A 12,929-nucleotide genomic window follows, 5' to 3' on the forward strand; every position below is an offset into this window, starting at 1 on the left:
ATCACAACCAGCATGTAATAAGTTTTTAAGAGATTAATTTGGATGAACACAATTAGTATTATCCCATACAAGACACAGGGCTGGGAGGAGCTCACTCCCTGGGCCCAGCCCCTTCGCAGCCCTACCCACGGGCAGGGGCCCACTGTGCCCTCTGGGATACTGGGCAGGCGGCAGCGCTCACATCACAGTTCAGATGAATTGCGCGTGGACCACCCACGTTTATAACATACACATGCTGAATGTATTCATGCTTGTTCACCTCGTCGGCCCTCCTCCTCCTGCTGACGCCGCTTCCCACCCAGGACCCATGTTACTTCCTTATCATTCTTCTTTTTAAATTGCACCAAGGTTTTTTTTTTTTGTTTTTTTTTTTTTCCATTTTCAGATACACATTCTATATTTTGCTTTGAATAACTGTCTCTATGTCTTTCTATCTCCCAAGTCCCTGTTGACCAATAGCTTTCACTGAGATTCCTTATGTCACTTTAAATGATTAAGTGTAATCACATTACTATTTTTCTGTTCTTGTTGCTGTTTTGCCCTCCTTTTCTTGTCTTTTCTCTGGCACCTGGGCTTGAATTCGAGGCCTCCGTGTTCTGTTCTGTACTCAAGCCGTGCCTCCAGTTTCCTCCCTCATTTTACAGATAAGGAAATTGAGACCAAAAGAGGTTAAGCATTTATTCAAGGCTGCACAGCTACCCTGGAATTTGAACTCACTTTTGTCAGAGCCTTTGCTTTCTAACACTGGGTCTTCAAGAACAATTTCAAATAAAACATACCTTTGTTTTTTGCTCTATTTGAGGGCCAATAATCAAGAGTTCCTCCTGCATATCTTTAACTAGTGAGGTTGCTTCCAGGATCTTAGACAGACCCACAGAGAAACGCTTCCTGTGGATGAGAGGGAGCATGGGGCAGTGATTTTTTTCCTCTTCTTTAACTCTAAATGTATAGGGGCAGAAGCATCAGATTTTGGAGTTTTCAAGTGTTAATAAGGTTGCGTGAGCACACAGACTGTACCAAGTAGACGTGCAGCATTCTTGTGTGCTTTAGCACATACCTGTCTGTCTTTAAAAAAATATTTTTGTAGGTCATGGGGCCTGGACGCTGTCCCTCAGCTCCTCAGCTCAAGGCTAGCACTCTACCACTTGAGCCACAGCGCCACTTCTGCCTTTTTCTACTTATATGGTGCTGAGGAATCAAACCCAGGGCCTCATGCATGCAAGGCAAGCACTCTACCACTGAGCCACCTTCCCAGCCCCTCTTAGGCTTTAACTGTGAATATTTCCAAGGAAGGTGCTTCCATTGCAAATAGATTACATGATCAAGAGTGTGGGAAGAGGCCTAGATTGGCTGTAAGAGATCCAGGTCTTGTGAACAGGTATGGACATCGATGGTAAGAAGTTGTGAATGTACACAGACAGCTGCACTCAAGGGAGTCCTGGAGAGAAACGTCCCAGGGGAGGGGGGATGGGGAGACGTTCCAGGAGAGGGGGGATGGGGAGATGTCCCAGGGGAGGGGGATGGGGAGACGTTCCAGGAGAGGGGGGGATGGGGAGACGTCCCAGGGGAGGGGGATGGGGAGACGTCCCAGGGGAGGGGGGATGGGGAGACGTCCCAGGAGAGGGGGGGATGGGAGACGTCCCAGGGGAGGGGGGGATGCGGAGACATTCCAGGAGAGGGGGGATGGGGAGACATTCCAGGGGAGGGGGGATGGGGAGACATTCCAGGAGAGGGGGGATGGGGAGACATTCCAGGGGAGGGGGGATGGGGAGACATTCCAGGGGAGGGGGGATGGGGAGACATTCCAGGAGAGGGGGGATGGGGAGACATTCCAGGAGAGGGGGATGGGGAGACGTCCCAGGGGAGGGGGGATGGGGAGACATTCCAGGAGAGGGGGGATGGGGAGACGTTCCAGGAGAGGGGGGATGGGCAGACGTTCCAGGAGAGGGGGGGATGGGGAGACGTTCCAGGAGAGGGGGGATGGGGAGACATTCCAGGAGAGGGGGGATGGGGAGACATTCCAGGAGAGGGGGATGGGGAGACGTCCCAGGGGAGGGGGGATGGGGAGACATTCCAGGAGAGGGGGGATGGGGAGACGTTCCAGGAGAGGGGGGATGGGGAGATGTCCCAGGGGAGGGGGGGATGGGGAGACATTCCAGGAGAGGGGGGGATGGGGAGACGTTCCAGGGGAGGGGGGGATGGGGAGACGTTCCAGGAGAGGGGGGATGGGGAGACGTTCCAGGGGAGGGGGGGATGGGGAGACGTTCCAGGAGAGGGGGGATGGGGAGACATTCCAGGGGAGGGGGGATGGGGAGACGTTCCAGGAGAGGGGGGATGGGGAGACATTCCAGGGGAGGGGGGATGGGGAGACATTCCAGGAGAGGGGGATGGGGAGACGTTCCAGGAGAGGGGGATGGGGAGACGTCCCAGGGGAGGGGGGGATGGGGAGACATTCCAGGAGAGGGGGGATGGGGAGACGTTCCAGGAGAGGGGGGGATGGGGAGACGTTCCAGGGGAGGGGGGGATGGGGAGACGTTCCAGGAGAGGGGGGATGGGGAGACGTCCCAGGGGAGGGGGGATGGGGAGACATTCCAGGGGAGGGGGGATGGGGAGACATTCCAGGGGAGGGGGGATGGGGAGACATTCCAGGAGAGGGGGATGGGGAGATGTCCCAGGGGAGGGGGGGATGGGGAGACATTCCAGGAGAGGGGGGATGGGGAGACATTCCAGGAGAGGGGGGATGGGGAGACGTCCCAGGAGAGGGGGGATGGGGAGACGTTCCAGGAGAGGGGGGATGGGGAGATGTCCCAGGGGAGGGGGGGATGGGGAGACATTCCAGGAGAGGGGGGATGGGGAGACATTCCAGGAGAGGGGGGATGGGGAGACGTCCCAGGAGAGGGGGGATGGGGAGACGTTCCAGGAGAGGGGGGATGGGGAGATGTCCCAGGGGAGGGGGGATGGGGAGACATTCCAGGGGAGGGGGGATGGGGAGACATTCCAGGGGAGGGGGGATGGGGAGACATTCCAGGGGAGGGGGATGGGGAGAGGGTCCAGGAGAGGGGGGATGGGGAGATGTTCCAGGAGAGGGGGGATGGGGAGACGTTCCAGGAGAGGGGGGATGGGGAGACATTCCAGGGGAGGGGGGAGGGGGAGACATTCCAGGGGAGGGGGGATGGGGAGACATTCCAGGGGAGGGGGATGGGGAGAGGGTCCAGGAGAGGGGGGATGGGGAGATGTTCCAGGAGAGGGGGGATGGGGAGAGGGTCCAGGAGAGGGGGGATGGGGAGATGTTTCAGAAGAGGGGGACAGAGGGAAGGAATGTCCTCTGGACGTGGGTGGCAGGAGGGAGGAAGAGGAGGGAGATGCAGGTGTGAGGTGGCTCCTTGGGTGTAGGGAGACGCTGATCACCGCTGGGTTCTTCTCTGGGGGTCTCTGGGGAACCAGGAAGCCTCTCATAGTAGAACCTGCCTGCAGCAGCAGCTGGCGAGGGCCCCCTGCCTCCGGAATGGGCCCCGGCCTCACGGTCCTCACGGTGCCCCTGTGCTGGCCAAGCAGGCTCAGCTGCCCCACACCCCACCGACTGCAACAAAAGCTCCGTAAAACTAGACCCAAGGCTGCTACGGAGGCTTCTCCTCCTGTCTCCTGGGGGAGGAGCCCCTGGCAGCTGAGAGGTGGGTGGCCATGCTGCGGCCTCACCACCCGGGTGGGCACAGCACAGGCCCTGCGGTCATCCTCCAGGTTCCAGACAGGTGGCCTCTCCCCTCCCTCTTCCCCTCTCTCCCTCCCCCCCCCTGAGATGCTTTGTTTGTCCTCAAAATGGCTTTTACCCTATATGGCCTCATTGTTTTGTGCTTCTCTCTCCCCTCTTCCTTCCTTCCTTCCCTTCTTCCTTCCTTCCTTCCTTCTTTTCTCTTTCTTCTTTCTTTCCTTTCTTTCCTTCCTTCCTTTCTTTCTTTCTCTCTCTCTCTTCCTTTCTTCCTCTCTCTCCCTCGCTCCCTCCCTCCTTCCCCTCCCTCTCTCTTTCTCTCTCTCTCATGTAAAAGTGCTGGCCAGGTGCTTTTGCCTTGTGGCAAATGCCTGCAATCCCAACACTAGACACACAGAGATGAGCTAGTCTCATCTCAAAACACAAACAAGTTCCACAAAACAAAAATAAAACAAAGAATAACAGCACCAATATAAAATGCATGCATGGAAATAAAGTCTTACCTCTTTCTTTCCATCTCCTCTTCTTGTGACCTCAAAATATGTACAAATGTTTCCATGAACTGTAAATAGCTACTAGGAGTGATATAGTAGTGCCTTTTAGTTTCTTCAAGGTATTGTGTGCTCAAGTCTCTTACACTTTTGTGGATCTGGACACACGTTAGGGCAAATCTTTCTCTTAAGTGCTGAAGAAAAATATTTTTTAAAGAATCAAGGGCCAGCAATCTGAATATACACAAGCAGAAGGGTGATAACTGAAAGTGGTTGGTCACTTCTGAGATGTAGGGCTGTGTGTCTAGATTCTGGACAAATGGTACCATGGGGTGGCTGGAGGAGGCAGGCAGAGGAGGCAGCCAGGCAGCGAGTGTGGTCTACGGCTGTTCCCAGGCCTCGCCCTCAGGCTTGATGTAACTGCTGGCGGATTTAGGGCACCAGGACCATGCCAAGGGATAATATCTCAATTCCTTTGTAAAAGTACTTGAGAATAGCAAGATGTTGAGGGAGGAAATTTCCTTGAGTCAAACAATGTTGACTCCAAGATATTGGAGGAAATTTCCTTGAGTCAAACAAGGCTACAAAAGTGTAAGGGCCCAGAGAAGAAGGAGTGCCCAGCGCGTATAGACATAACCCCATCTTGGTTGCTTGTGCGTAGTCGCAAGCCCAGAGGATCACTGTCAATCCAGCAGCAGCTTCCCCTCCTCCCTCCACACAGACGGCTCTCTCCAGCCCTCTTAGGAAGCATCTCCTCAGCACCCCCTCCTCTTCACCCTGGAGGAGCTCCTCACCACTGGCTCGCCAATCATGCACTAAGTTCACACTGTGGGGAGAGTTCTTATTTCTTTGCTGTAGATGTGCCAGAACAATTCACAATGTCGAGTAGACATCTTACCAAAGGGTCTGCCAACAGACCCTCCTGTCTCTCCACAGACACCTTTCTGCTTACCACAGGGACAGAGCAGAGAGGAGAACCAGGAAGCACAGAGCTGCCATCTTTAAAATGGGCTGGTGAGCGGGGAGGGAGACGGGGGGCTGACAAGGAGTCAAGATAAACAGATGAACTCACTTCACCATCTGGCTTAGAGCTGCCTGTTCTGCCCATCTAGAGTTCAATGCTGTTCAGAGCTCAAATACTGTCAGGGGTGATGAATAAAGTGAGCCCTTCACGGGCAGCAGGTACCTGTCTGTGCTTTAAGTTCACTTTCTCCCTTAGGTAAGAGTTGGCCACCAGAAGGAGAGCTTCTTCAGGCCACCTCTGGTACCAGTCGATGGTACACGAGTTAACCATGGCCGGATACCGTCGGCAGGTCTGGCGAAACTGAGATCCTGCAGGACTCATGACCAGGCAGATGTGCAGGTTTTTAAATAGTCTCTGAAATTAATAAAAATATGTTATCAACATCTTTGAAACCTGGTTCAATCGGGTAGGCGAGAGACAGACCAATTGTGCATGAAGTGCGTGCTAGCCACAGAGCTCTTCTGAGGGAGCTGAGGCATGAGGCCCACCCGGCTCCACTCTCGAGGGGAGATGCTTATAAATGAAACGTGTACCTCATCAACGCACAATTCAGACCCCAGAAGATGTCCAGTGTGACAGTGGAAGAACCCTGCCTCTCCCCCCCCCCCCCCCCCGCAGCTGCCTTGTACACGCGGTGTACACGCACTTGCACACGAGAGCTATCAACCTGACAGAACCACATACATTAGCCTAATTAACCAGCCCAAATGATTAAGACATACATTAGCCTAATTAACCAGCCCAAATGATTAAGACATACATTAGCCTAATTAACCAGCCCAAACAATTAAGACATACATTAGCCTAATTAACCAGCTCGAACAATTAAAACATACATTAACCTAATTAACCAGCCCAAACAATTAAAACATACATTAACCTAATTAACCAATAGAACAATTAAAACATACATTAACCTAATTAACCAGCCCAAACAATTAAAACATACATTAACCTAATAACCAATAGAACAATTAAAACATACATTAACCTAATAACCAATAGAACAATTAAAACATACATTAACCTAATTAACAATAGAACAATTAAAACATACATTAACCTAATTAACAATAGAACAATTAAAACATACATTAGCCTAATTAACCAACCCGAACAATTAAAACATACAGTAACCTAATTAACCACCCCAAACAATTAAAACATACATTAACCTAATTAATCAACCCGAATAATTAAAACAGATTTCCCTTCTCCCATATACTTTTTTATTGGCACCAGTGAGTTGCAGAAGGGAGTTTTGTTTTGACATGTCCATAAAATAGATTTCTGGCTGGGATTCATGGTTTATTACTCTTTGAGTTCACTATTCACCACACCTGAATCAGAATTTCTCTGTTCTTCCTTACCACTCACAATCTAGTTAATAAATCAGACAACTTACCAGACAAATGTGCTATTTTAAAATGTAGCTCACACCTGGGTCACAGAAGAAATTAAGGAAGAAATTAGAAAGTTCTTACAACTCAATGAAAATGAAAACACAAAACCTCTGGGACATAGGAAAAGCTGTGCTGGGAGGAAACTATCGCTCTAAGCACACACATAAAGAAAATACAAACAAGTGGCGCTGTAGCTCAAGTGGTAGAGCGCTCGCCTTGAGCTGAAGAGCTGAGGGACAGCGCCCAGGCCCAGAGTTCAAGCCCCACGACCGACAAAAAAAAAAAAAAAAAATTAAGAAATAAACAATTCTTTAAAAAAAAAAAAAAAAAAAAAAGAAAATACAAACAAGTAAATAACCTCCTGATGCAATTAAAACTGCTAGAAAAACAAGAACAAACCAAACTCACAACTACTAGACAGAGAGAGATAGCAAAGATTAGGGCAGAAGTTAACTAAGTAGAGAACCCCCACAAAAAAAACCCAAAAACTAAACATAAAATCAATGAAAGAAAAAGCTGGATTTTTTTCAAAAAATTAATAAAATTGACAGACCACTAGTGAGATTGATGAAGAAGAGAGACAAGATCAAATCAATAAAATCAGCGACGCCACAGGAAACATTACAACAAACATCCAAGAAATCCAAATGATTGTAAAGGACTACTTTCAAAACCTATACTCAAAAAAAAAAAAAAAAAGGAGCCGGGCTGGTGGCTCAGGCCTGTCATCCTAGCTACCCAGGAGGCTGAGATCTGAGGATTACGGTTCAAAACCAGCCTGGGCAGGAGAGTCTGTGAGTTTCTCATCTCCAATAAACCACTAGAAAACCAGCAGTGGCTCTGTGAGTCAAGTGGTAGAGCTCTAGCCTTCAGCTGAAGAGCTGAGGGACAGTGCTTAGACCCAGAGTTCAGGCCCCACGACCGACCAAAAAAAAAAAAAAAAAAAAAAAAGGAAACCTAGCAGAAATAGACAAATTTCTAGAGACATACAAACCTCCTAAATGGAACCAAAACAATAAAAAAAAAAAACCAGTTAAACAGTCCAACAACACACAACGAGATAGAGGAAGTAATCAGAAGTCTTCCAACAAGGAAAAGCCCAGGACCAGATGGATTCACTGCTGACTTCTATTAAGACTTTTAAAGATGAACTAACACCAATACTCCTCAAGGTTTTCTTTTCTTTTCTTTTTCTTTTTTTTTTTTTGCCAGATGTGGGGCCTGAACTCTGGGCGCTGTCCCTCAGCTCTTCAGCTCAAGGCTAGTGCTCTACCACTTGAGCCATAGCACTATTTCTGGCTTTTTTCTGCTTATGTAGTGCTGAGGACTGGTACCCAGGGCCTCAGGCATGCAAAGCAAGCACTCTACCACTGAGCCACCTTCCCAGCCCCTACTCCTCAAGGTTTTCTGTGAAATAGAAACAGAGGGAGAAATTCCAAATTCATTCTATGAAGGCAATACCATACTCATCCCCAAACCAGGCAGGGATCCAGCAAAAAGAGAGAGACACAGACCAATTTCTCAAATGAACACAGATGCAAAGCACCTCAATAAAGTATTGGCCAACATAATCCAGAAATTTTAAAAAATCAAACATTATGACCAAGTAAGCTTCATCCCACAGATGTAAGGCTGGTTTAACATATGCAAGTCAATAATTGTAATTCACATGAACAGAGCCAAGAACAAGAACCACCTGATCATCTCAGTAGATGCAGAAAAAGCCTTAGACAAAATACAACAGCCATTCATTTCTTTGGAGAAACTAGGAATGGAAGGAACATTCCTTAAACAATAAAGGCTATACACAACAGACCAACAGCCAACATCATACTAAATGGGGAAAAGTTAAAACCATTTCCCCTAAAATCAGAAACAAGGCAAGACACCACTTTCTCCACTCCTCTTCAATATAGTTCTGGAAATCTTACCAGAGCAATAAGGCAAGAAAAGGACATTAAAGAGATTCACATAGGGAAAGAAGAAATTCAACTAGCCTTATTTGCAGATGACATGATCTTATATCTAAAGGACCCCAAAATCTCCACCCTCAAGCTCCTAGAGCTAATCAACCACTTTGGCAAAGTAGCAGGACACAAAATTAACCCACAACAATCAGTAGCCTTTCTGTATGCCAACAATGCACAAGCAGAAAGGGAAATCATGAGAACAAGTCCATGCAATAGCCTTAAACAAACAAACCTAGAAATTAACTTAACCAAAGATGTAAAAGTCTCTATAGTGAAAACCATAAAAATCTCAAGAAAAAAACCCGAAGAGGACACCAGGAAATGGAAAAACCTTTCATGTTCATGGATAGAATCAGTACTGTGAGAATGGCCATACTGCAAAAATTGATACACAAATTCAATGCAATCCCCATCAAAATCCCAATGATGTTTTTTACTGAGATAGAGAAAACAATCCAAAAATTCATATGGAACAACAAATGACCCAGAAGAGCCAAAGCAACTCTAGGCAAAAAAGCAACATAGGCTGGATCAAAATTCCAGACTTCAAACTCTACTACAGAGCCTTAATAACAAAAACAGGGTGGTATTGGCACAAAAGCAGACCCGAAGATCAATGGAACAGATTAGAAGACCCAGAAATAAAACCATATAGTTACAGTCATCTAATATCCAACAAAGGAGCCAAAGACATTCAGTGGAAAAATCATAGCCTCTTCAATAATTGGTGTTAGGAAAAACTGGGCAGCAACATGCAGAAAACAAAGTGGATCCCTGCTTGTCGCCACGCACTGAAATCAACTCAAAGTGGATCAAAGACCTCAATGTCAGACCCCAAACTCTGAAACTACTGCTGGAGAGAGTAGGAGAGACATTAGAACTTATGGGTACAGGCAGGAACTTCCTGAATAGAGTCCCTGGGGCGCAATAGATAAGAGAGACTTGGCAAGTAGGCCTACATTAAAATAAATAAAAAGTTTCTAAAGCTGGGTGGCACCGGTGCCGCACGCCTGTAACCCCAGCTACTCAGGAGGCTGAGATCTGAGGATCAGGGTTTAAAGCCAGCCTGGGCAAGAAAGGCTGCGAGACTCTTATCTCCAATAAACCACTCGAAAACTGGAAGTAGTGCAGTGGCTCAAGTGGTAGAGCACTAGCCTTGAGCTGAAGAGCTGAGGGACAATGTTCAGGCCCAGAGTTCAAATGCTATGACCAACCAAAAAAAAAAAAAAAAGTTTCCGTATAGCTAAGGACATAGTTACTAAACTAGAAAGACAGCCAACTAGCAATACATTAGACAAAGGCCTAATATCCAATAGATACAAGGAGCTCAAGGAACGAACCCCTCCCAATCCTAATAAATCAATCATTAAATGGGCAAGAGAGCTGAGGAGAGACTGCTCAAAGAGGTAAGAATGGCAAGGAAACACATAAGGAAACGCTCATCCTCCTTCGTCATGAAGGAAATGCCAATCAAAATGACCCTGAGATTCCATCTTACCCCAGTTAGATTGGCCACATTGTGAACTGGAACAATAACAAATGCTGGCGGGAACGTGGGGAAAAGGAACCCCACCGCACTGCTGGCGGGGATGTAAACTAAACCACCACTCTGGACAGCAGTCTGGAGGTTCCGCAAAAAAGCCCAACAGCGACCTTCCCTGCGGCCAGCCATTCCACGCCTGGGCATCTTCCTGAGCACCACAGCCAGGATATGAGGACACCCGCACACCCATGTTCACTGCTGCACTATTCACAACCGCCAAGATACGCAAACAGCCCAGAGGCCCCACAACAGGTGAGTGGATCCAACAACTGTGATACCTACACACAATGGAATTTCACACAACCACTAGAAAGAATGTCATTTGCAGGGAAGTGGATGGAACTAGAACCAATCATATTACGTGAGGTAAGCCAAGATCAGAGAGACAAACGGCACAAGTTCTCTCTGATATGCAGAAGTTAGATCTAAAACGACAAACTATGCAGGATTCTAGATACTCACACAGTGAGACCAAAAGAGGATGTTCTTAGGAGAGCCGGCCATGCCTCCGGGCCTCTTCACGTTTATATAAAACTATACACATACTGAAACAAACTCCAAGGTGTGGAAACAGACTTTTGGTTAGTTTTTATTTTTTGATGATTCTGTCTTCTTTTCCTTATGTATGGTGATTCTCATGGATAGCTTTGGGGGTGGGGGAGGGTACAAATGAGGGAAAGGGTGAAAAAGTGGCGGTGGAGCTCCCTGGACACGGATGGAAGTGGGTGGAGACAGGAGGGAGGGAGGGAACAGAAGACACCATAGAGAGAGAATGCACTCATCACCTGACTCACGTAATTGTAACCCCCTGTACATCACCTCTATAATAACAATGAAGTAAATTAATTAAAAAATAAAATGTAGCCAATCTTAGTAGTCTCTTTTCCTTTTGTTCTCCATGGACTGTGGACTCCATTTCCGGGATTTAAACAAACCAACTTCTTCCAAGCAGGGACCTGCTGAGGAATGGCGGGATCCAGGGTCTGCCTCCAATGAGTCCAGCAAAAAGAGGGACCCAGGAATAAGCCAACCACGGCTCTTCCCTGGATTTGGGAATCATGCCTAATTGTCCACTAAGCCACGGGCTGCTCTCCCTCCCTCTGCCTCTCCCTCCCCCTCTGCCTCTGTTTCTCCCTCTCCCTCTCTCTCTGCCTCCCTCCCTCTCCCCCTCTCTCTTCCCCTCTCTCTCTGTCTCCCTCTCCCTCCCTCTAACCCTCTCTCTCTCCCCCTCTCCCTCCCTCCCCCCTCCCCTCTCTCCCTCTCTCTCTCTCCCTCCCTCTCTCTCCCCCTCTCTCTCCCTCCCTCCCTCCCTCTCCCTCTCTCTCCCCCTCTCTCCCCCTCCCTCCTCCCTCCCCTCTCTCCCTCTCTCTCTCCCTCTCTCCCTCCCTCTCTCTCCCCCTCTCTCTCCCTCCCTCCCTCCCTCTCCCTCTCTCTCTCCCTCCCTCTCCCTCTCTCTTCCCCTCTCTCCCCCTCCCTCCTCCCTCCCCTCTCTCCCTCTCTCTCTCCCTCTCTCCCTCCCTCTCTCTCCCCCTCTCTCTCCCTCCCTCCCTCCCTCTCCCTCTCTCTCTCCCTCCCTCTCCCTCTCTCTTCCCCTCTCTCCCCCTCCCTCCTCCCTCCCCTCTCTCCCTCTCTCTCTCCCTCTCTCTCTCCCTCTCTCCCTCCCTCCCTCTCCCTCTCTCTCTCCCTCCCTCTCCCCCTCTCTCCCCCTCTCTCTTTGCCTCCCTCTCCCTCCCTCTCCCTCTCTCTCCCCCCCCTCTCTCTCCCTCTCTCCCCCTCTCTCTCCCTCTCTCTCTCCCTCCCTCTCTCTTTCCCTCTCTCTCTCCCTCTCTCCCTCCCTCTCTCTCCCCCTCTCTCTCCCTCTCTCTCTCCCTCCCTCTCCCTCTCTCTTCCCCTCTCTCCCCCCCTCTCCCTCTGCCTCCCTCTCTCCCTCCCTCTCTCTTCCCCTCTCTCTCCCTCCCTCCCTCTCCCTCTCTCTCTCCCTCCCTCTCCCCCTCTCTCCCCCTCTCTTTGCCTCTCTCTCCCTCTCTCTCCCTCTCTCTCTCTCTCCCTCTCTCTCCCTCTCTCTCCCTCTCTCTCCCCCTCCCTCTCTCCCTCCCTCTCTCTCCCCCTCTCTCTCCCTCCGTCCCTCTCCCTCTCTCTCTCCCCCTCTCTCCCTCCCTCTCTCTCCCCCTCTCTCTCCCTCCCTCCCTCCCTCTCCCCCTCTCTCTCTCCCTCTCTCCCTCCCTCCCTCTCCCCCTCTCTCTCTCCCTCTCTCCCTCCCTCTCTCTCCCCCTCTCTCTCCCTCTCTCTCTCCCTCCCTCTCCCTCTCTCTTCCCCTCTCTCCCCCCCTCTCCCTCTGCCTCCATCTCTCCCTCCCTCTGACCCTCTCTGCTGTCTGCTCTCTCTTGTAGATGGATTGTTTCACCCATTTCACACTGCCGCAGGTCCATTCCACACCTTCTTCTGGTCGTGTCCACAGCTGTTGAAAGGACTGAAAGAATTTTCTTCTTTCTTTCTTGACTTGTTAGTTACCAACACAGTTAAAGTGAAAACTTCACTAACTAGAAAGGAATCTTAGTATAAGAAATAATCTCAAGATGATGTTTTTCTTTCATTGTCCTCAGCTGTTATGATGATGACAAACAAATCAACAGTGAACCAGACTCATACTTGTTGGCATGTGTTGGGAGGACAGTCATTATTTTAGCTGTAAAATTCTCACTCCATGATCTAAACAAGTAATATTGGACTTGAACATTACAAGCAGAATTGTACAATGTGGTCCACACTCACAAAACAATTTACAAAAAAAT

At 49.2% G+C, this 12,929-nt stretch overlaps 1 protein-coding gene across 1 annotated transcript in view; it reads right to left on the minus strand.

Moving 5' to 3' along the window:
• The window catches only part of Dnah14 (dynein axonemal heavy chain 14), a gene marked incomplete at its 3' end in the record, with an annotated part of 195,772 nt that overhangs the window by 41,259 nt on the left and 141,584 nt on the right, over positions 1–12,929 (minus strand). Inside the window, 3 exon segments of the mRNA XM_042672409.1 lie at positions 780–888; positions 4,210–4,391; positions 5,384–5,575. Of these exon segments, the coding sequence (XP_042528343.1) occupies positions 780–888; positions 4,210–4,391; positions 5,384–5,575 (483 nt within the window).

Source organism: Dipodomys spectabilis, unplaced genomic scaffold (assembly GCF_019054845.1).
Source record: "Dipodomys spectabilis isolate Male_0828 unplaced genomic scaffold, ASM1905484v1 ptg000706l, whole genome shotgun sequence".
Lineage (NCBI taxonomy): Eukaryota > Metazoa > Chordata > Mammalia > Rodentia > Heteromyidae > Dipodomys > Dipodomys spectabilis.